The 25,122-nt window shown below is 38.7% G+C and overlaps 1 protein-coding gene across 1 annotated transcript; it reads left to right on the forward strand.

Annotated features, from left to right (window-relative positions):
* Positions 1 to 260: 260 nt before the first annotated feature.
* Positions 261 to 21,961, forward strand: smc5 (structural maintenance of chromosomes 5). The gene is made up of 24 exons (XM_088630088.1): positions 261 to 451; positions 1,593 to 1,734; positions 2,842 to 2,894; positions 3,146 to 3,308; positions 3,995 to 4,129; positions 4,605 to 4,745; positions 5,073 to 5,234; positions 5,520 to 5,591; positions 7,306 to 7,561; positions 7,726 to 7,880; positions 9,110 to 9,223; positions 10,175 to 10,269; positions 10,840 to 10,972; positions 11,873 to 12,046; positions 12,438 to 12,607; positions 13,069 to 13,192; positions 13,438 to 13,560; positions 13,922 to 14,050; positions 15,467 to 15,562; positions 16,129 to 16,233; positions 17,617 to 17,736; positions 18,581 to 18,760; positions 19,978 to 20,073; positions 20,187 to 21,961. Exons 1-24 carry the CDS (start codon positions 282 to 284, stop codon positions 20,322 to 20,324), a joined length of 3,246 nt encoding a protein of 1,081 aa, XP_088486214.1. The 5' UTR covers positions 261 to 281; the 3' UTR covers positions 20,325 to 21,961.
* The last annotated feature ends 3,161 nt before the right edge of the window (positions 21,962 to 25,122 follow it).

A 25,122-nucleotide genomic window follows, 5' to 3' on the forward strand; every position in this document is an offset into this window, starting at 1 on the left:
ACAAATAAAACACCAGCTTGTTCTTCCCAGGATATGTATTTATGTCGACCTTTGCTGCTGTCTTTGGAGACTTACAAGGTATTCTAAATCCCTTGTTACACAACGGCAGCATCACACCACGTGTCAGAAAACTCACTTTGTTTTCTACCGGTTTGTACGTCACGGTCTGTATGGTTGAAATGCTGGGAGTATAACCAATAGCTAAGGTTTCCGGCAGGCGGGAACCTCCTGGTGCTTTCCTCGCCTGCGTCACAACACGAGCAGTTTTTTTATTCGTCAAGATGGCGGCCTCTAACAAGAGGAAGCGAGTCAGTCACCAGTTCACGAACAGCAACAACAGTGAAGGCGCTTCAACTTCGAGAGCAAACAATACGCTTCATTCAGTTGGAGATGACAAAAAAGACCACTTTGTTGAAGGGTCCATTGTCAGGATTTCAATGGAAAATTTCCTGTAAGTAGACGAGCGCTAAGATGCTCGAACAGCGGCACAACGCCAACTTACTGCCGCTGCGTTCTACTTTTTGAGACTTGAGTTTCGTTATGATATCAAAGAGGCGTAACGTGCACAAATAGCAATATTTTAAAAGTTGGTGTTCACATTTCATTTGGGTTTGCTAATCTCGCACCTTAGCAGCTGAAGAAGAATCAATCGGAAGAATCGTTTTTGAAACGCGCATCATTTGATGGTGCAGGTGCCGTTTGGTTTATGTTCTCCTAAAATAGAAAAATAAAAATACGCTGGTGTTCGAAAACAGGCAAACAAACACATTGCTGAAAGGGCTAAACAAACTAGTGAATTTATTATGTTAAACCGAGGTCTTGACACTTTTATTATTATAGATGCCATGTTTCTATTCAGTGCTGTAGGTGAATTGCTCTCCAGGCTTGAAGACCCGTGAGGTCCGCCTTATTTCAGTAGGTGAAGCAGTTTCTCTCTTCACAAGATCTGTGTTACTGTTAGGGGTCCTGCTGGCGCAGAATTGCTGCCGCACTTTACTGGGGGATGAACAGGTTCTCGTATTATGTATAATATGTACGTGAAGCGCTTGAACAACGGTATCCCACACAGGACTGTGTGCAGGTTTCCCCCATTGTGTCTGCATTATGTCTACACAGCTCTCGGTAGTTAATTCATGACGACGATGCATCATCCAGGCGGGTACTGCACATGGGTGGAGGAGAGTTCCCACTGCCTGGAAAGCTCTTTTACTGGAGTGTCCAGAAAGGCGCTATATAAATGTGCAAACGCTCAGATATCCCAGATATATGTTTAATGAAACAACAAAAAAGTCTCTCCCGGCAGAAGCGTCCCTGTGTTTACATGCGACCATGGCATTCTGGCTTCAGACAGGTGGCAAGTGTACCCTTCAGAGACTGTCTTTTACCAAAGAACAGCGTACTTTCTAAAAGGAGCAGACGTTGCCCCTTTTACCATTGTATATCTGAATGCGATGAGATGCTTTTACACTCTTTTCTGTAGTTTCATGGAGTGAAAGTCTGGTTTGACCTCTGTTATGGGTAAGTTTTGTAAAAAGGCACTTTTAAAGTGATGAAAAGGCATGGTCAATTTTGGGTTATTTTTTTTCTTACAGAACCTATGACAGGTGTGACGTGTATCCAGGACCGAATCTGAACATGATTGTGGGAGCTAACGGCACCGGGAAATCGAGCATAGTTTGTGCCATCTGCTTGGGGCTCGCAGGAAAGACAGGATTTTTAGGAAGGGGCGATAAAGTGAGTTGTTTAGTTTCTGGATTTTCATGTTGTAGGGTATGAATTTTACGAGAGGGGGTAGTGTCCGTTTTCAGAGCCTCAGTGCTGTGATTTTTCATGAAACTTTGGTGCCTTGAAGTCAAACGTGTGTCTCTCGGAACAGAAAGTACATCATGTAAGTCAGGCTGTCAGCCAAAGCCTTTAGCTTATGTTGAACAGAAGAGGCCTGGACCTCCTGGCATCTTCCTCAAGGCACTCTAGGAAGGGTTGGTACTTTACAGTTGTGGAGTTAGAATGAATGTCCGATTTCCCAGAAGTGTAGAGTAACTCCAGAGTACCCCACCCTGCTCCTAGTGAACCACACTCCTGCTCGTGTTCATTTCCCCTGAACCTGGATACCTACCCAGATCTTTTACTGAACCAACAAGTTGCTTGATGGCTAATGGGTAATTTTTTTTTGCCTACCCCAAAGGTTGGGATTGTCTTTTTTTATGAAGTGGGCCCGTTGAAAAGTGGAGAAGCCCATTTCAACATGGTTAAGAACATGAAAACAGACTCGCAATTGAAATGAATTCTATTTGTAAGTCAGTTAAGGGTTCAGTGGTGTAACTGGGAGCTTGGCTTGGGCTGCTTGCACCAATACCCCCTGTTCGTTTCCTGTCAGGTGGTTAGAAAGGAATGTGGATTTCAGGACCACAGAGCAGCACACCGCCTTTTGATCCCTAAATTAAAGGATTTTAGTTGTCTGTTCTGTTTTTTTTCCACTTGTAGGTGCTATTTGTTTCTCAGGTGAAACAGATATTGTTCCTAAAAATTTACAAAAGTTAAAAATAAATCCTTTCTGTCAAGGAAATACATTTTTTACTCTTCATCTGTAATACGTTCATAGGGATACAAAGTCAAGCTTGAAAGTTTACTTTGGACCTGGCTTTTAAAAGGGTAGGTTTAGCTCCGGCATTTCACAATCCCCATTAATTTTCTAATCTACTGTTTGAGCCCAGCAGTCTACATTTTTGTTTGTAAATTTACTTAATTGTAATAGTTAGTAAGGGTTTACTGTATATTTGTTCATTCCTAATGTAAGGCTGTTGTGCTTACAATGATTTAATAGTAATATTTGTGTTTTAGGTTGGTCTTTATGTAAAACGAGGGTGCAGCAAGGGTTCCATTGAAATTGAATTGTAAGTAAAAAGTCCTGATAGTTGATAGTAGATCCTAAAATATATGTTCTGGGCAGAAATATGAATTGCAGAATGTGCAGTTTATTTGAACTATTAAAGCATTTTCAAAAATTAACGTCCTTTTGTGGAAAGGGACACAAAAGGTAATCTGCAACTTTTCTTAAAATTGTTTTACTAAAGTATTACCCAAGCATAATGGAGGTTTTTTTTTGTTAAAAGTACTTCATCTTATTAAACAATTTTTTTTGTAGGTACAAGTGTGAAGGCAATCTTAAGATAAATCGAGAAATTCATGTTGAAAACAATCAGTCCACATGGATGATCAATGGCAAACATGCAAGTCAGAAAACTGTGGAAGAGGCAGTGAAAGCACTTCAAATACAAGTTGGAAATCTGTGTCAGTTTCTGCCTCAGGTGTGTGACTCAATCTCGTTGTATAAGACATTAAAACATGAACTCGATGACATGAGCGGAAAGCAGAGAGGTACACTTTTCCACAAAGAGTGTTTGGAGTGCTGAACAAGCTGCCCACTCCAGTAATATGACATCTTTCAGGAAATATCCAAATGTGATGCTTGGATCAATTAGTTATTAGCATCCACGTGGGATGGAGGCACCATCTCATCTTGTTTGTGACCTTTCTTGCATTCTTAGTCGTAGACGGTCTCTAAAGATGCAGTTTGCTTTTTAGGAGATGATTGCAAAGTATCTTTATAATGAAATGTTTCGTAGACAAGCCCTGCTTGATTTATGAAATAAGCGTATGTAATTGTGTCACGTAAGTTTTCATATTTCTGATTTGAAGGTATGTACCATTTCTGGCTTATGCTAAGTGTTATAGTGCTGGTTTGATATTATATTAAAAAAATATTATACAATTTCCAGTTTGTATTGTATTTCATATATTACTCTTGTATCAGATTTGTAGAATGTTTGTTTGCTGGGTTAATTCTGTATGAATGAATGATAATAATGAATGCCCAGTCTGCCATTTTTATTTACCTTTACAGTGTTGTCGTACTGTATGCGCCTGAAATTCACCTTTAATTTTAAAATGGATGGGTTTAACATTCTTTGAATTATTCCTGTTTGTCATACAGGAGAAGGTTGGAGAGTTTGCCAAGATGAGTAAAGTCGAGCTACTAGAAGCAACTGAAAAGTCCGTTGGGCCACCTGAGATGTACCGATTCCACTGCGAATTAAAAAACTTCCGTTCAAAGGAAAGGGAGTTGGAGGTAACATTTTAGGCAGTCTTTTTAAAGGATTTAAAGAACAAGGGATGTGCATTTTGCTGCTGGAATGTTGCCATATCTGGATGATCTCACAGCAGTGAGTGGGGATTTTAACGTAGTTACTCATGTCCAAGCCATGATGTTAAGATTTCTCCATTGATTGGTCTGTTGGCATCCAGTGTGGCTGTTTCTGTTGTCTTGATCAGCAGTGCTTGTTGGTTCCTGTGTTTTGTGAGAAATGTTCTTATTTTTGCCAGGCACGTTCTGCAGCAGTCAGTTCTGATAGGTCAGTTAGTCAGATTGACACCGAAAACGCTTAAGAAGCACCCAGACTTCATTATCTATTAATAAGACTCTTTTGAGCCTTGCCTTTAGATTTTGATAAAATTGGAGTAAAACATATGTGCCTAAATACGGCGAAAGGTTTGTCCTGGTGCTCAGTATTCTATGTTTGACATTGGACCAATTCACCTGGCAGAATATTTGCAAGGAGAAGGCGGGTCTCCTTGAGAAGATGGGCCATCAGAACGAGCGTTACAAACGGGATGTGGAACGTTACTATGAGAAGCAGCGTCACTTGGATGTTATCAACATGCTAGAGAGAAAAAAGCCCTGGGTGGTAGGTTTTTTAATACAGGGTGCAATGTTTCTTTTTTAAAGAACAAAACTGCTGTTTTGGGGTTGAGCAGCATAATGTTAACTGTAGTATGAAGTAATCTATTGCTTGTTGTCACTATTGACATTTACAGTAATATCATTTTCATGTTTTTTCTTAATTTAATTTATAACAGCCTCCTTCTGTCCTACATGTCTATGTGGTAGATTTATAATCCGTCTCTGTAGGACAGTGTGTTACTGTAGCCATTATTAATCTTTTTTGTGTTTTTTAAAGTATCAAGTGTTTATGCAGCCTGCTGTATCGCTGATCTGAAACTTTTCATTTTAGGAATACGAGACTGTTAGGAGGCAAATTTTAGCAGTAAAGAGTGAGCGAGACAAGGTTAAGAGTGAACTGAAAAAGCTGCAGGATGAACAAGCACCAATGCTAAACAAAATTAAGTCAGTTGAAAGCCAGCTTAAACCCCTTGACAACAAGATGAAAGAAAAGGTAAGTAGTAGAAATTAGATTCATTTTAAGTTTTTTCCTCATAATTTCACAATGTAACCCAGCTACATCATTTAGGCAAAAACAACTTTGTTTAACATGGTTAGGGATTCAGCTTAACAGATGTTCTCAAAAAAAAAAAAATTGAAGAGATTTGTGTTTTGTTTGTTAAATGCACAATGAATGCCCAGTCTGCCATTTTAATTTCCATGGAAACCAAGCACATCTGTCATATCTGTGTGTGGTAATTACAGCCTTCAGTACTATTCCCTTTTATGTTATTTTCAGAATATACAGATGAAAGAAGCTTGGCAGAAATGCAAGAACAAACAAGACCAATTGGATCGAAAGGACAAAGAGGTTTGTCTTTTGGTTTTTTAAAGACTAAGTCAGAATGGCTGTTTTTGGAACACGTTGTTCTGTGTTCTTGTGTACCTTTAGTATTACTGAGTTCTAATCTGCAAATATGCAATACCTACAGTTATTTACAAAATTGTATTGAAAAGGCCATAGCCAAGAGGTGTCCGTCAGGCCATAACATTTGATATTACTGTAGAAACTGAAGGTACTGAAGGTAAGTGTATAGCCTAACCCTGACCCACCTTTGAAAACGTTGGTGCATGGATCTGCCCGCTGGTAGTGAGAGGCACAGGATACTGTGGGTGTTGACATCTGCCACTAACCCTATACTTCACTCTGTTCTCCGAGTTGCACCGTTATATTCACTTATTCACTTGTTTAGAAATATAAAGCCCGATTTTAGTTTACCCAAGCTGGTCTAAAAATTGTTTTGAAGGACACAGTGTAGCAAGAAATGAATCAAAGACTAGACCACAGAGAAGTGAACTGGAATGCCCTTGACTGTTCCCGTACTCTAGGTCAAAGACCAAACGAACTGGGGACAGCTGAGCTTTGTCCCTGGTGGAATACTGCCACCAGTACTTCTCGCTTCTGTGCTCACAGCTTAAGGCCCCAGCAGAGAACTGAGGTTACCAGGGAAACGGGCATTTCTGTCTGTCAAAAGTGCTTAGTGGAAGCAACTAATGCTTCTTTTACTGCCGCCTGCATGAAAAAAAGAGAATGAATGCTACAAAAAAATCCATCCATCAATCCATTTTCTGATCCAACACAAGATTATGAGGGAGCCGGAGCCTATCCCAGCACGCAAAAGGTGCTAGGGACCAGTCAACACCTGCACATTCAAACCAGGGCCAACTTTCCCAGAAGGCCGATAAGCTACCAGTATGTCTTGGGACCGTGGGAGGAAACGAGCCCCCGGCAAACTCCCACATGAACATGGGGAGAACATGCAAACTCCACACAGATAGCACCCCAGGTTCATAATTGAACCTGTACAATTGCACTGCACCTTGCCAATGCAAAATAAATCAAATGTTGATCAACCAAAGCATCCTGCCAGTTTTTCTTTTGTTAGATTTATTGTTCCTATATCTATTAATTTTTCTAAAATGAAAATTCTAATAAACATCCTTCACAGGCAATAAAGCAGAAAGTAAATTGTATAAAAAATGTAATCATATCTGGTGAAGCAACAAATCATAAAAGAATGCCCATAGTAATTAAGTAAAAGTTTAAACAATCCTTTTTATTTTCCCCACAGTACAGTTTCTCACCCTTTATCACTCAACTCCAGCCACTTCTGTAACCTTTGCCTTTGTATCCTGAGGCCCAGATGCATCCATTCTTGTTCCACTTAGTTACTGCAGATGGTGTCAAAAACATGAAAACATTTCATCCTGTTCCTGACTTCTTCATACAACACCTTTTCGTGATGCACCTCAGAAAACCTATATCTCGTCCTGTATTTTGACCTTGTACAGTAAGTACCACTGACCTGTGCTAGAATCTGAACATGCCCTTGCATCAAATGTGCTGTTTGCAAAAAGAGGTCTGCGTGCAGTGTACCCACACACACACACACATATATATATAGAGAGGCAACTTTGTAATCCTTAGAATTGGTGCTAGTAACTGTAGCCAGATGGAGTTTCAGAACGAACCTGGGGCAGGTGATATGTGCTGGTGTGAGTGACTGGTCTGCTTTTTTTCTCAGATCGAGGATATCCAGCAGGCACTGAGTCTGAAACAGACAGAGGAGGCAGACCGGCAGAAAAGGATCAATAACACCAGAAGGATGATTGATGACTGGCAAGCGGAGCTCAACTCGATCGGCAGCCAGGAGGACGTACAGCCCAAGATTGACAGCATCAATGGGCAGCTGAGGCACATACAGGAGGAGAAGGCAAAAATTGATAGTGAACGTGCAGATGTGAAGAGGGAGTGGGAGAACCAGAAGTATGAAAGAGAAAGTATGACACCTTTTCCATTGCGATCTTCATGATGTTAACGTTCAGCATTCCTGTTGTTCGTGGAACGCCGAAAATCCATTTTATAGCCTTACCTGGTTTATTAATACTATTTTCTATGACCTGACGTTTGTGTATGGCCTTCTGCATGATTTTCTGTTGTTTAGAGTTAAAAATTGAGCTCCGGAAGCATGAAGATTTGATGATCCGTAAAGAGGAGAAGCTGAAGGAGAGATACCGTGACACCTACAACGCCATGATGTGGCTTAGAGAGAACCGGAACCTCTTCAGGGGCAACGTCTATGAGCCCATTATGCTTGTGGTGCGTATGTATCATGACGTACATGAGAAGTCTCCATTATGGAGACATTTGAGTTGTCCTCCTGAAACAGGTTTTGATCATTTTTTTGCCTTCTGCTACAGCATTCAGTGGGTATTTGGTGGCCTGTGGTCAGATGTGAAATGTGGAGTATGAAATTTTAAATGTGATTAGAATAAGCCTGGCATAAGCTTTATTAAACATTGCAGCAGATAGAGGTTTACTCTACCCTGAAAAGTAGTAAAGAATAGAGGATAGAGAAGAGTGGTGTCTTCTTCAGGTGTGAGGTGGACCTCAGTCTCTTGTGCCCCACACACCTGAGCAAGGGTCCATAGCTGAAGCAATGCCTTTTTTTAATCTTCAGTGTTTAATATGTTTTTCTTTTCTTCCTTTGTAGTTTGTATGCTGAACTCATTTAGGGATTTTTTTTATTTGCACATTTCACGAAAACTGACAAAATAGGAAAATTAAATCTGTTTGCATGTCAATTGAGCCCTCCCACGGTTCCTCTCTAATGTCAGTGTTATGACGCTGAGCCATTCACTGTGCTTCACAGAGCCGTTGTATATTAGCATGTCAAATGCCTACCTAAAAAGAACCTTAAAAATGTGTGAAGTTGCCTAGTTGGAAAAGGAAAATTCAAGTTGAAAACTTGAAAATTGTGATGCATAAAATATCGCTCCACACTGAGCTGTTTAGTTCCAGGCATGTACAGTACATTGGTGTGCTGTTTTTCTGCACTTAAGTTGTCATTGCAAATGTTTTTTTCACTGATACTGCTTCCAAGTTCATACATTTTAGTCATTTTTAGTCGTGAAAAACGACTCGGGTCGTGATTTTAGTCGTGAAGGTTTCCAATTTAAGATGCTAAATTTCAGCATGAATGGCTGTAAATGTGTTAGAAATGAGAGCAGGCTGTTTTGCCTCCACTAACTCGTTGGATTGCTAATACCTAATTGATCCGAGCATCTTCAACGTTCGATTTCTTGAGAGAAGCTAGTGCATTGGCTTCAACAATGTAGGTGGCCAGTTCATAACATTAGACATGCATATATTTTTTTCACCCTGAGATCATCAAAGGTTTACTACCTCTTTTTTTGTAGATCTTTCCTCAGGAAGTAAGATGTATTATTATCTAGATAGCAGGTGAATTATGTATTGTATTCTTCAGTGATTTCAGCATAGAAGACATGATAACTAAGACGGAATGTGCTACTTTTCTACCTTTCCAGGTCAATGTAAGAGATGCTCAACATGCAAAGTATATTGAGAACCAAGTTTCAATTAATGACCTCCGGGCTTTTGTGTTCCAAAAGCAAGAGGACATGGAAGCATTTATGAGCGAGGTGAGTGCTTCAGTACAATTAGTATGCAAGATTTAAATGTGCCTCTTACAAGGTATAGTATCTCATGAGATGTCTTGTATGTGAATGCGGTTGGTAGTTATAATACTTTTTAAGTGCAACAGCCCCTCACAAGCAGCATTTTCCTTTTAAGTAATTTTTTTATAAATACACCTGTCACTCTAGTAACCGTAGCTCTGTTTTTCCACAGTCGCAGTGTGTTCTAAAATACTGTTTGTATGGAACAGCAGAAAATTGTATAATGTTGCAATGTTTACACTAATATATTAATCTTTGTTTAGTGTCTTCCCCCAATGGGAGGATTTTCTACTACTAAGGAATTTAAAATATTGCTTAAAAATAACTTCAGATTTTCCAATAAAAAAATAAAGATTTGTGACTAGGGGTTATGCAGGTAATTTACAGGCACTGTGACATGCCTGTTTGGAAACCAAAAAATAGGCTTTTCTGTGTGTGTCCTGTGTATGCTTTGTGCCCGTTTTTCACCCAAATGTAATTATTGCTTTGTTCTCTTTGCTCAAGGAATATTGGATGGTCCGATATGAAATGGTTTCCTTTAATTTAGACAAAACCAGATATGAATGCTGAAGTTTGTCTTGGAGTGTCATTTTACTCCTTAGCATCAGGTCATACAGTAGCCTGCTAAAAACTAATCACGTTTTAGCTGAATTTAAAATGCCAAGAAGTCTTTCACTTTAAAGTATAAGGTTACCTTGGAATTGCTCAGTTTGTGAAGGATCTGGGAGACATACTGTTTAGGAGATCAGTTACAAAGACTGTCCCCGAAAAGTGAAGTGTTTTTGAAAAGTCGGCTTTCAAAGATTGTTTTCAACCCAAACTTGTTTTCCATTGTGTTTTGAAAAAAGATTTTATGTAAAAATACCCTGGTTTGTTAACTGTTCTATAATGAAGACATTTTTGTTTTTTTTTAAGGTACGTGACAAACAAAAATTACGGGTTAATGCTGTGATCGCTCCTCCTCAATCATGTGCCAACAAACCACCACCACGACCGATTGAGGCATTACGGTAAGTTGTATCCTTACTCAATTGTTTCCTTGGCCAGATTTGCTGGTGTCATGAATGTTTTTATTTTCCCCAGAGGGCCAGTCACTTGTGCTACTCACAAAAATTTAATTCGAAATTAGAACTAACTATAAATTAGTTTCAAATTAGAATTTGAAACTTCAACAAACAATTTTTGGAAAATCCTTCATTTGGATGTGGGCTTTTAAAATTCTTGTCTTTAGATTTGTATAGAATTTTGGCTTTGATAATTACTTTGAGTTGGTTTCCTGTTAACATATGTGCTGCATAAACATAGTGTACCAGTATATACCTTCCTGATGAATACATTTTGTTGTGGTATTAGCACAATTACCCACATTTTTTATAAAAATTAAAATTGTCAGTGTTTGTGTAGCTTTAAAACTCTCCAGATGTCACCTCACCTGTGTTTCATTGTAGACGGATGTCCTGTCTTTATAGGTTAATAAGGCGATACCTGACTGATCAGCATGATTACGCTGTTTGTGTACTAAAATCCTATTTTAATGCTATGATTAACCTGTTTTATATTGGGTTTTCCTTGTTTTATAGACGCTATGGCTTTTTCTCTTACTTAAGAGAATTGTTTGATGCCCCAGAAGAAGTTATGAGTTACTTGTGCAACCAATACAAAGTAAATGAAATTCCAGTGGGAAATGAACAGACCAAAGCAATGATTGAAACTGTAAGTAATACATACCATATAGCAGGGACCTTCAAAACAGGTACTGGACAACAAACCAGCAGATTTTGTAGATCATCATTGTATCACTAGATACAATGGATACGGAACATTTCCATTGTGAACATGCAGGTAGTTTAGTGATTATTTAGTACAAATTCCAAGTACTCTTCAGTCCTCAAAGACGAGAATTGTACAGCATTTTTCATACTGTCATTTATAAGGTTTTGGATTTCTTGAAGTTGAGCTGGACCTACTGTATAATGGATCAGAAAAAAAAACAGATTTTGCAGATTTTGTTGATTTGAGTGTAACATTGTATTTGAGAGTTATTGTTTAGTGTCTATGATTTTTTCCAGTAATGAAATTTGCACAAAAGTCCTAGAATTTGCATATTCAAATAATTGTGCTTGACACAAGTCTGCAGAATGTGTGCTCATATAAACAATGAATGTCACAATGTTTAATTTCAGTATTGCTTTGTGGCCTTTTTATGTCCTGATAGTAGTTATAAATGTTTCTGCTTTAAGATGACACTAACCTAAAATAAAATGATGCAAAACTACACCAAACCATCTTGGTGATGCCACACTGCCAATCTCAAAAACCAGTCTGCTCGGGGCAGCCTTCTGAGCCAAAATGACCTCCATTTGTGTGTAGAAGGTGTTGGGGGGAGAAAAAAAATCTCCCTGTGGAGAAGCAGTTTTGTGTGCTGGGTGGCTATCTTATAGCTTGGTGATTCCAAAATTGGGTGAATATAATAACAAAAGCAATAAACTGAAGTGGTTTTGTTTGATGTCCAGACCCGTCTTGTATTCTTACTTAGTGCTATTTTTGAAGTTGACATTTAAGTAAAAAATGCTAAAAGGTAAATTGGCATGCATGCATGTGTTCTTTTGACAGGTGATAAAAGAGTCACAGCTGAGACAGATTTTCACTGCTGAGGAAAAGTACACGGTGAAGAAGTCTGTCTACTCCAACAAAACCATCACCAGTAACACTGCGCTGCGTCCCTCTCAGTTCCTGACTTCAGCTGCGGATGCCGATACCAGAAGGCAGCTGGAGGGGCAGCTGCAGGTGATGCCCGTCGGCACTAATGCAGATGAGAAACACATGCTGCTTCTGTTGTGACCCTGTCACCCGTGCACAGATTTCCGCAGTCTGACTCTCAACGCATGGAGTTGCCTTTTCCTACATCATTACATTGAGAAATGTGCTTGAACTTGCTTCTTGGTTCATTGACTGTTAATTTTCACTGTAAGATTAAAGTAATGGTATTAATTATAAAAATAAGCGACCCCAAACCTAAAAGGGATCTAAACAGTTAAAAGGCCATTGAGTTGTAATGTAGGACATAACGCTTGGCTGTAATAGGCTCAGGATTTTCCTTTTTTGGCTTTTTTTTTAACATGGAAGCAAAGATCTTGGAACTCTAGTTATTAAAGTTTTTTTTTCCCCATGTTGTCAGACCGCTCAACAGAAATTACAGGAGTTAGAATTGCAGATGAGAGCCTTTGCTGAACAGCAGACCCAGCTGGACCGTCGAGATAACGATCTGAGGAATCAAAAGAAAGAGCTGTCCGAGCTGAAGGGAAAGAAGAGGCAGCTGGAACAAAAGATCAGCACCAAGCTAGACAGGTGTGCTCAGTGCTTCATCCACTTACAGTACAGCAGGATTGCCGTCACATGGTGGAGTTGCCTATAAAGCGTAGGGTCAAGGATCTTTTCTCTAAAATGTGCCCAATGAAAATGTTGACATTTAAAATAAATTCTGTATTTGTCATGCATTTGACATGTTAATTTTGGTCAGTGTGTCAGGCGGGTGTCTAATCATTTCGAGTACAGTTCAGTGTATCTCTTACTAGACAACTCATATGTACAGCAGCAATGCAAATACAGTGAAATTAAAAATAGCACAGTAATGCTATAATAAAATTAATGTTTTTTTTCTAAATTGTGATTTAGAAGTTCACAAAAGAAAAGTAGTAGGTTAAAATTATTAATTGGACTTCTTATATCTTCTGCTCCCTCATGTCAATCTGACTTTGCTAGGATAAAAACGGATACTGTGTAAGAATAACTGGAACTTCTTCTTGTAGTCTGAAACAGATGGAGCAGAACGGCATAAACCTAAAAGAGGAGGAGGGAAAAACAAAAGAAAAAATAAAAGCAGTTAATACTGAGAAGGTCACCATTGTATCAGATTTAATTGAGAGTATGAAAGTAAGTATTGTTTTGAATAAAAAGCAAACTCGGATACAGAATAATTACTTACAACATGTAATGCAGTAGGTTTACCATTGTTGCTAACTGTTGTGCATTCTTTTTTTAAGATAAAAGATTAGAGAGAGATCACTTTATTGGTCATATACAATTTCTTGTATCAAGAATTTCTTATCACATACCCTGTATGGCACATACTGAACCTCTATTATGTTTCTGCTTCTGATAACTTTCTTTTAATTCAGAAAAGAGTAAAACTGAACATGGACAGGGTATACCTGGCTCTTGACAGCGTGCAGTTAACTGCAGAGAAGACAAAACTTGAAACTGACTGCAGAGAGGCTTCTGCCCGCCTGAGAGTTCTGGAGGTAATGGAGTGAAATACAGTTCGTCATTCCAATGCATCCATATAAAGAAAGGACAGTGTTAAAATTAGGAAGGTGTAACTGTGAAATCACACTGGTCGAATAGTCCCTTTTCAATAAGAGCGGCACAAAGTAGTACATTCGTTAGTAGTAAATTCATTTTTCTTGAAACGTTGCTATAGGTACAACATTAAGATCAGTAGAAATATTTTATACTTTATTTAAATCGTTAAAAATTTTAGTTTGCGGAGCTTCTCTTTAAAAGCATTTTCCTACTGTATGTAGTGTTAATGTTTATTAACACAACCATTAGTGTTTGGATACTGTACGTGTAAATCAACAAGATTATCTGCAAACCTTACAGGACAAATATTTGGAGTTGGAGAGAAAGAAGCATACTCTGGTGCGTGATTGCAAAGGCTTAATGAAAAAAGCTCAGGAGATCTGCAACTTGGACCCAGGGCAGAGCGATGTCCCTCAGGATCTCCATGATGTGAGTGGTGTTACGTAGGAGCAATTGATTAGGCAGATTCTGGGAAACATCCTTTTGTTTCAACTGATCATAGACGTAGACGTGTCTGTGACACCTTGTGGAACAAGTACATCTATGATGATCTACAAATTTGGTAACCATCTTTTCCATCTTAAAATCTAAGTCTGAAACTGTAAACAGACTGCCTTTCAGGCAGTTAATGTTTTAGTGAATTTTATAAAGCCATTTGACATATCGGATACTGACATCAGTTAGACCCTCTAGATCAATGATGAGAAGTTAAATTTTTCCTGAATTTTTGTAGCTTAATAGACTTGAACAATAAGAAATAACTGAATTCAATGCTAAATATTAATAAAAGTTGCAGATGTTTCTGTTAAGAGGCTTATTTGTATCTAAGACATTAATGCAGAAAGACAGTGTTGTCTTTGAAGGTTATTGACAGACTATCTTCCATAGAGTTGACATACCTGCACAGATTTATAAAAGGACCTTTTCCTTTTTGGACTGCATCTTTCAGTAGAGAATACTGTTCATTGTATAGCAGCTCAAATTAATTTTAAATGGATTAAAGTTTAATTGATAGCATATTTTGATCAATTAAATAATCCTTAATAAACTATTGAGCTACATGCAAAAATCTAGCTTGAGAGAAATTATTCTAGACAGTGGCAGAACTTGTGCAGTAATATCTACAAGAAGATTATTCATTTTATTTTATTAGTTTATTCACACTGGAAGAGAACTAAGATGGAAATTATGTCTTGCTTTCCTTTCGCAACAGTACTGTGCTTTCCTGTCTGTTAATAATCTGTCTCTTAATAAACTTTTAAATATGTGGCTTTTACAGGTTGCTTAAATGTTGTTTCTACAGTGCACCCCAAATTGATTCATACACTTTAAAAAAAAAGAAAATAAAACATTTCACAGATTGAATTTATCCTGAAAATCTATGCACATCCACGGTTTGTACCAATGTAAATCCTCCTCTGGCTGGGGCTCAGGTACTTCCAAAGGGGGAATTTTGACCATTCCTTTAGAATGTTTTTTTATAGATCCTTTAGACTCTTTGGTTTCCATTTGTGAACCGCAAGTATAACTAGATTAAAGGATGGGTAGTCGAGATTTATTTTGTGTGCAGTTAACCATTTAAACATTTTTGATCCCATGTGCAAGTGATACTTTAACACACAAAGTGAAAGCTTCTTTCACCTTATTTTGAATGTTTACATCAGAGCAGAAATGATTTATACCCCGTGCACTGCCATGTATTTAAATAAATGGGAAATGCTGTGGTTAAAAACTACATCTTAAATTCCTGCTTTGATTTATCCTTCTGTAGTAGCAGTGTTTCTGGGGTGCACATAACTCATTTTGTGCTATATTTAATCTGCAAAACGTATTTTATTTGTGAAGGTCTTCAAACAGTTTCCAGATACTGTGGATGAAATAGATGCACTTCTGCATGAAGAGAGATCAAGAGCAGAGTGCTTCACAGGTGTAAATTCTTCGGTAGGTGATTAAGTTTGTGCTTATCTTGTCTGCAAATCTCAGAAAGGAAAACCCAAAACATCAGCAGCCTCTGAGCAGCTCAAGCAATAAATGTTTAGTTTGAATGATCCAGTTATTGCGAGTCAATGGCTTGGCAAGATTCCCCAGGTGGTGATATACCAATTGATCAATGCTGTTGGAGTAATTGGTTTTCAGCAATCCCTGCAATTTCCTTGGCATTTGCAGCCTTGTTGCGGTATCAATAAGGGATGTGTCCAGTTCAGTGCATCCAGTTATAGTACTGTATGTGAACAACTACTAAATCCATTTAAGTAGGTGAGTTGGAAGAGCCTGTCTGCACTTCCCCATTAGGTCAATTGTTGCAATGGGCTGAAATGTAAATATTTGATATTTTCCAAATTGGTTAGGTCTATAGTAGTCGGATCAAAATTCATAATACCTTTTTGTAATAAATGGACTTTCTCCAACCAAAATCTTACTTTCTATCCCTAAATATATAAATGAGTGTTATATAACAGGGATCCAAAGCTGATTTAAAAATGTTGTTCTTGTGGATTTTTTTGCAGGTGCTTGATGAATATGCAGAGAGAACACAGGAATATGATAACTTGAAAGTAGAACTCGACAAAAAAACAAAAGCATTACAAGAATACAGAGAGAGCATTTCTCAGGTATTGTAATTCTTCATTTATGTGATAACATTTGGCTTCTTAAAAGCTTTTGAATTACTGTAAACTGACTGCAACTACTCAAGGCTACATACAGTAAAGCCTTGGTTTAACACTTGGCAAATTGTCTTTTAAATACTAAAGGGGAATTTTGAAAAACAATCTTTTCTTAAAGCATTAAATTCTAACAGTAGGTAAAATAACTGTAAAATACATAAATAACACACGGTCCCCTATACACCATCAGTTGCTCATGATCAGCGTTTGTTTCGTATGCTTTAGTGAATTTTGCACATTACGTTTATGACGTATCAGATCAAGAGCTTGAATATTTATAATTAAAAAGACACAGGAGCAATTTTCATTGACTTGTTCATTGTGTTGATTGCAGTTGTTAAAAAAATCAAAATCATAGATCCCAAAACTGTATATCCAAAAATTTGTGTATATATATTTTTTTAAATAGTGCTCCTGTGCTGAAAAAATGTCAGGTATGATTTAATGAGCCATGCCTTCCTCCGTATTGCATGAGATGGGGAATTTAAGGTTTTGAAGTTTAAGAACATTGTGCATGTTTTGCTTTGTATCTTTTAAATAATAAAATAAGAAACATATTGCAAATGAAACAGTGGTATTTTAAAATATTTTTTTCTGACCAGAATTGGACCTATTTTATCTCACTGTGGATTTCCTGACATTCAACAATTGCAAGTTCAAAGTTGAAGAACTGTTCTGAGGATATTTTTAAAACCTTGCTTAAGTCATGTTTAGAATCAACCAGTTTTAGTCCATCCTTTTTGTATCTTATGCTTACTATGCTGTTAACAGTCCACCAAGAAGCCTGCACCTAGCATTCGAATTGGAAGTTGAAAGATGTATGGCTGTTGCTGATATTCCTAATCTTAGTCACCTCTGCCAGGAGTACATTTTGTAAATATTAATCTGATTTAATTCTGATTTTTCATATCATTTGAGTAAGTCACTAATTAGATGTACCTGTCAGCTCAAAACCTGTTAATATGCAATTGTGGAGTAATGTAGTTTGGAAATTCAGCCAAGAAAATTAGTCGGTTTTCAGAATTAGGGTATTGGATTTGCCAATAAGAGCTGCCTGACTCAAACCTAATCCTGCTGATTTGGAAATCTGATATTGAATGGTCATGATATGAAAGCTCATAGTGTAGTCCTACAATTGTCTTTATGTGCTTTCTAATTCTTAGGAATTAATTCTTGAAAAACAACTCTTAAATGTTTGAAGAGTTCATAATTGTCCTGATGGAAAACGTTCATATAATGTTCCAGCTGACATTGCTGATGGACATATAAATAGGCTTTCATGATGCTTTTATCAGATTAATGGTGAATGATGACCTTTGTATGTGGCAGGTAAAGGAAAGGTGGCTGAACCCATTGAAGCTACTGGTGGAGCAAGTCAATGAGAAGTTCAGCGATTTCTTCCGTTCCATGCAGTGTGCTGGAGAGGTTGACCTTCACTCTGACAATGAGGCAAGATTTTTTCTATACTCTTAAAACCCAGATCTTTGAAGTGATGAAGGTTCTCAGAGAAATGTTAATACCTTGCTTCAAATAGGATTATGGCGAATCCCCATCTTTAATTGCAGGAAACCTTAACATTTAAATTTGGTGTTTGCAAAGACTAAAAATCTTAGCACCTGGTAAGTGGTGAAATGATTAGCATTTGGTTTGTTGAAACTTGGAATTGCCACTTCTTTTTCTGTCATCCAGGTCAGAACGACCGGTTGACAGTTCACTCTGCTAAGCTTTAAGTCCCTATACAACTGTGGGAGAGATAAGTCACACCTTCCTCCAAAGCATGCAGTGGATGGTAGACCCATCCAGCAGTTTTTCACACTGCATGCGCTACAATCTCCGTTTGCTGCTGGTGCGTTCCCAGTTGCGCTTCGCTGTTTGGGGAATCCTGCTCTCTTTTGGAGACTGACGTAGCCCAGTCTCGAACCAGTAACGTCTGCTCTCCGGTACCATGTGATGGCCTTTGCTAGTTTAGCCACTGGGATCCCCTTCAAGATTTCAGACTTCAGGCTGTATGTTAAAAGGTCCCCATGAGCACTGCAGTACCGTTAGCTTTGACATCTGTAGTTATGCACCAGAGCTGGTAAAAGAAGTGCTGACAGTTTTTCATCTTTCAACCAAAGTAAAGAAAGAAAACTGAGTGAATTCTCATTTTTTATTGTTCTTCCCAGAACCTGGTTTTAACCGTTTCCGATTGAGGGTGAAAATTGGGTGAAGGTTTTCTGTCAACTTCGATTGATGAATTTGATTGGAATCTGCCTTGCTCAGGTTTTTAGACGAGTTGGTGTTTCATCTGCAGGAGGAGTATGACAAGTACGGGATACGTATCCGTGTGAAGTTCCGCAGCAGCACCCAGCTCCACGAGCTGACTCCTCATCACCAGAGCGGAGGGGAGCGCAGCGTGTCCACCATGCTCTACCTCATGTCCCTGCAGGAGCTCAACCGCTGCCCGTTTCGAGTCGTGGATGAGATCAATCAGGCAAGTTGGGAAAGGAAGAGTCTGCCTTATCGTTGGAATCGTTCACGCAAAATGTCATCGAAGTGGGCGAGTGGCCAAAGTTGTGCATAGACGAAGATAACGGTTTCTGGAGATGCGATTTTAAGGATGTACTGAAACCCTTTAGAAGCATTGTTCCAAATGGATTAGGAGTAGAATAAACATTTTAAAACTTATGGGTAAATCATATTAGTCAACACCCTTCTGTTGGTAAAATGTGAAATTCTTGTGAGGCATCCCTCACTACAGGGTACAAAATACAAGGTAGTCTTAACTGGTTCTGAAGGACCTGTGTCTTTTCAGCTGTTGTACTGAACGGCTTTGGGATTGCTTTGACTGCACGCAATGGGACGTGTTTAAAAACACATCAAAGGACATTCACATCCTCGCTGTTGTGGTATCGGATTATATTTCTTTCTGCGTCGACTCTATCATCCCTACCAAAAGCTTTAAGGCTTTTCCCAATAACAAACCCTGGGTAACAAAAAGCCTTAATCATCTTCTCCTAAAAAAGAAACAGGCTTTTTCTCAAAACAGTATAGGGTAAAATAGAGAACACCATGACAATAGGTAACAACAACAAGGATGACATGGCAGGGCATTAAAAGCATGGCCAATATCCTTTACAAACAGAGGGTGACTAAGAAAGCTAAAAGCATCAGGGAGTGTCTCTCGCCCCCTACATTGCAAATTCACACTTCTCCCATCTGGGAGAGGCCGTTGTGCCCCCAGGTGTAAAACCAACAGACTCAGGAAGTCTTCATCCTCACTGCAATTACACTCTTAAACAATGCAAAGTAACTACCTTGTCTCTTGTTTCTTATCTTCTGTAACACTACTATAATTTCTTCCCTTTTGGTGATGTTTATTTGTCATTGTGTTTTGTTTTACGGCACAGTCAAACACATTTCCCCTAGGGGACAATAAAGCTTGAATTAAATTGAGAGCAGCAGCACATTGAAGGATTGGTCTGGTTAAGCCAATTAACAGAAAATGAAGTCCTGTCAAGAGACTGACCCTGCAGGACTGGAGATGGACCACATTGTTTTAAACCTAGAATGACCCTAGTTTGTTTTTCATAGCTCTTACTATTAGACTTTGTAGAGCTATTTTATGATTAGACTGATTTATGGTTTTCACTGTCCTGTACTTTATAGCAATGCTTGCAAAACCTAATTTAATGTGTGATTTTCCCACAGGGCATGGATCCCATTAATGAACGAAGAGTCTTTGACATTGTTGTGCGAACGGCTTGCAAAGAAACAACCTCCCAGTATTTTTTTATAACACCCAAGGTGATTTACAGATTCTTTTTGTTGAGTTTGTTTCATGAACTTTGAAGTTTTGTCTGAAATTTCTCTCTGGCTTAAATTTGAATATTTCAAATGTCATTATTTTTGTTGTGCAGCTACTGCAGAACCTGACCTACGCTGATGAGATGACGGTTCTTTGCGTTCACAACGGGCCATACATGCTTCCTCCTGCCAAGTGGAATTTAAAAGCTTTTGAAAGGCGAAGGCAGCGAGCTCAGCGGTTACTGGCTTGAAATATTTACCTGTGGAATTCCACACCACCTGCTAATGTGCCTTGACAGATTCCTGGTTGTCTTTAGACATTGCAGCCCGTCTGTTTACATTTTATATATTTTTTTTTCCTTTTCATATAATTGTTACTGTTACTGATGTTAATAAAATTGCCAAAATGTCTACGGAAATCTTTAAATAGGTTAAATATACGTCTTGTTTAAGGCGTAGCACAGAATTCTAACAAATGGAAAATTGTCCGATGTTTTCAAATCCTGATGTTCTATTGTGAAATGCCACTGACCATAACTTGATTTTGTCACATGACTTAATGTTCCCAAATCCAAACAGTATGTGTGGGTAAGTGGATGTTCTGGCAACCAAGAGTACAGTCCTGAAGTGATGACTGCTGTAGGATGGACCAAAAGTACATAGTGGACTAATGCACAGTAATGCAGAAGTTGTTGCAAGCCTTTTTAGTACTATAGAAGCATACCTGTTATTTAAATAAATTGTCATTTTTTGAAGGATTACTTGACAGTTGTCAGCAACTGAAGTCTATGACTGACATCTTAAGGCCACTTTTAAGTCATGCCATATGAAGTGATATTTTTTTACATGTTTTTACCTGAACAAGGGAGAAGATAATTTGCAACGAATTTTTGCAAAGCAAAACACGAGATGATCACGTACACGTGGCACACAGAATTATGATCAACATTTTCAGGTTTACTTATTGTATATTGCAGTTGATTATAAAAATACTAACAACTGTTGCCTGCATGGACAAAATCTGACACTGGCAGACAACTGTGTAGAAGAATGGAAAATCTATTTTAAAATTTTCAGCCTTACAGTGGAGTGACATTAGTATTATTTCACGTTTTCAAATTAATTTAATATTGAAAAAGACAAGAAGAAACATCTGCAACACTGCGAGTGTGTTGTTCTGTGTGTTATACGTGATTATGTTGCCTTTACCAATTACAGTATATTTGATGGAATTTATTCTGAGAATCTGAAACATCACTTCACCAATTTCATAAAAGTAGTAATGGGACCAAGACAATCCTGTTTCTGGCATACTGACATTTTATTGAGTGGGCATGATATTATGGTGATTAACATTTTTAAGGAGGTAGGGTCTACAGTGCAATTTACAGGCTAATAGCATGGAGCACTTGTTAGGTGTAATATAAGCTGTACATCTGTGGCTCTTGCTTTATACTGAGCTTTCAATGGTGTCTTGTGGAGTTAAGACTTTTTGTGTGCCTGGTCTCTGACCCCCAAAATGAAACACATTTCTGCGTTTTCCACAATTGTTTGGTAAATAAGGCATCCATTACATGATTGTTCTCATCTCGTGCAAATAATTTACACAAGCAGTATGCAGATGTGTTGTCTGCAGGAAGAGCAGTAGGTGAGGTCTCAGGGCTTGATCAGTGTAGCACTGTACAGTAAGGCTGGTATCACTCATTGTGAATGAAGTTCTATAGCAACTAGACAATCCTACCTGGTCCAACAATCTCAGTGGTTTGTTGTGATTTATGGTCTCCCTCGTTGTTGCCTGTAACCGATGTTATAAAGAAATACAATTCATGTTGCCGTGTTGGAAATGGCTGGTTAAGAACGACAAAAATTATAACATTTTGATACTTTGGAGGGGTTCTGTTTTTCTTGATTTTTTTTAAGCAGGTTTGATATGTAACGGTTTAAATCCTCATCCTCTGTGCCAAGTCCACTGTCACTTATGAGGTGATTTAATGTTTATTTAATGTTCATGTAATAGTCATTTGCCTTAAAGGGGAACCGCAAAGCAATTTTTATATTTGGGGTTAGAAATAATTTATGCTGTGGCCCTTTCAAACCACAATAAAAGTAAAATGTACTCGGTAATGTGTACAACCTCCTGTTTACGTCACAAATTAGACTACATTTCCAGGTATGTACAGTGCCATGTTCTGCGATTCAAGACGAAGTAACAGAACTTCCAGTGACCTGAAGCAGCCTTATTACCTTGTAAGCAAGCAGGCTTGTGAATACCCTTCTTTTAATCCAGTAGAAATACTGCTCTCAACTTTGAGACCATTTTGCTGACACATACTACTTAACTTTGCATGTATATAATGTTGAAACATTTCTGCAGCACAACCTGTGCTTATTTGCCCGCACGGGTTTGCAATTTAATGCATCACATTACACATTACAGTGACTAGTAGCCAGGAAGGGCCGCTTCACGTCCAAGTGTGAACACCCGTGGCGAGACCAGGAGTTTTCAACAACATGGCGACTATCTAGTACTTTCACAAAGTACTCAATTTTGTGCTCAGTTTGGAATTTGTACAAGATTGTGATATCATCAATTAATTTGTTACAGAAAGTTAATTTGTTAATAACTGGACTGAAAAATTGGGACTGCAGTTCCCCTCTAGTTATTCAGCCATGTATCATGGTTATAAATCGACATGATTTGCTAGATCTTATATATATATATTTTCCAGAAACATCTATGCATAAACAGTGATGCTCAGTGAGGCATTGGTCCTGGCTTATTTGTTTTGGGCATTTAATGAAATACTTGAATTTGCACGATATCGCCCAATCGTGACCAAAAATGCGGATGAAACAATCGTGATAAGGTTTCAGAATGAAGTATACTGTTGAGATGAGAACATTGAAAGGTATGGGGGGTGACCTCTTTGAACATGAATCGACCTCTGCTAGTGCCGACCCACAGCCCTGCTCAGCCTCTGGAATCAGTGCTGTGGGATGATCAGTTGCTATTTCTGTGCACAGCCTTTGAGCTGGTGTTGTGTGCTGTGAGGCATTCGCACCATTGTGCTATTGGGACTCAAATCAAGAGAAAATGCAGGCTATGACACGCCTTTGACATTTTCTTGACGCCATTATACAGTACTCCAACCACTGTGGTCCTGGGTTATTCTGCAGGGAAATGGACATGAATTGCCTTGTGTAAATGGAAGAACTAGGCTCAAGGACTTTGCTGTTGTATTTCTAAGTCATTTGATTTCTGTCAATCTGCATCTCAGCTGTTCTTGTCAAGGGAATTTCCTTCACCCACCATCACGCTGCTGCTGCCGCCGCCCTGCTGGTCTTGAACGGCACAGTCGTCACTTTAATGCTCATTGTGATGGACCCACATCATCTGTCATCCCGGTCGAGGGCAAAGCTTTATAAAACACTGAATAAAACAAATGAAACACTCCAGCCCCCTCTCTGCTTGTATTTGTCTAAAGGAAGAAGGTGACTTCTTGTCCTTGTGGGAAAGCTTTTCCTCCGAGACGTTCCCTCCTCCAGCTTCCTGGGCTATGGTCCCCAGAAATATGGTCAAGCGGCTCTGTGCAGCTCTTCCATCCTCCAGTGTTTTCCATGGATCCTAGCAATAGAATATTCTATTTAAACGATATAGAGATGCACAGGATCCAGGGTTGCCATGGAGAGGTGCTGGGATAGGTACTTTTTTTTCCTGGGAAGTGATATAGAAACCTAAGTACCCCAAGGAGTGTTCTATAGGCTAGTTTTCTGTCTTCTGGTTGTTTGGGACTGACTTGATTGTAACCAGCTTTGTATTCGTCACCGCAACGCTGAATGTGCCATATTTCAGTGATTCCAGTTATATTATCATTGCACACTAATGCATTTTCTTCCATGTATTCCTAGCGTTTAATTAGCTGGTTCTAATGATGTTTAGGTAGTCTTTTTACAGTAATGCCACTCCCTGTGTATCTCCCTTGCAGATCATCTTCTCTCCTTCCTTTTAAGTTGAAATGTTTCTGAAGTTCTCTGCAGAAGTACGTTCTGCATGAGATGCAGCCCAGGGCGCAGTCAGTCAGTTGGACATGATGGCCTGTCTCGCAGAGCCAGTGTCCTGGTTCCTCTCAACTTGCCTGATGGTGGAAGGAGAATCTTATTCTTACACCAACTGCTCTGCTAGACAGGCCACCCTCCATCATGGCAACAGTAACCAGAGGATCACTGTGACTCAAGCAGGGTAAGACTAGGGTACTCCCTCTTTTGGTAAGTAAAATCTTTTTTTTTTGGAATGATTGTAAATTCTTATTTTACTCAGTATATCAGTATACGAAGAAGTGATAAAAAAGATTTCTAAACCGCCGCCAAATGCAGTGAGAAGGCGACAAAATTCTTGTTTCCTAGCGAATGTACACATCACATTCCTCTAGCTAGTTTGGGTGAGAGCTACAGAGTGGCCCGAGAGACCTGATGCATTGATCACTATTGTGTGTGCTCTTATCATATAAGTAATGGTAGTTTAGACTTTATCATGGACCCTAAAGGTGTTAAGAAAATGAAAATTGTGTGTGTGTGTGTAATTACACCAAAAGCAAATGATGTGGTTACTATACTGTGCAGTACTGTACACATGTATGATTAATGATGTCTAGCTAGGTAAGCGGTGTTTTATTAAAACACATAACCACAGTTTGAATGTTAGTTATTAATGTTTTAGTGAAAAAACGTAAAAGCAGAGGTGACATTTTTGGGGCCTAGAATGGATTGTAATTTTTCCCCATAAGAAATGTTCACTATGGTTGAATTTGCACTATGCGAAAGGGTTTCTGGGAATGAATTGTGTTCGTAATAAGAGGTTCAGGTGTAATACGCAAAATAAGCTAGCGACACAAAATTTGAACTTCAAACTAGAAGTTTTAGCGGATTCTACAGATTTAAAAAAAATCCCTAAAATCGTCTCTAGGACAGTGAAGCACAGCATCAGTCCTGGAGGTCTACAGTGTCTGTGGAATTTCATCCCACCTTTGCTCTGAATGGCCCAATTAATTC

Source organism: Lepisosteus platostomus, chromosome 4 (assembly GCF_059453375.1).
Source record: "Lepisosteus platostomus isolate fLepPlt1 chromosome 4, fLepPlt1.hap1, whole genome shotgun sequence".
Lineage (NCBI taxonomy): Eukaryota > Metazoa > Chordata > Actinopteri > Semionotiformes > Lepisosteidae > Lepisosteus > Lepisosteus platostomus.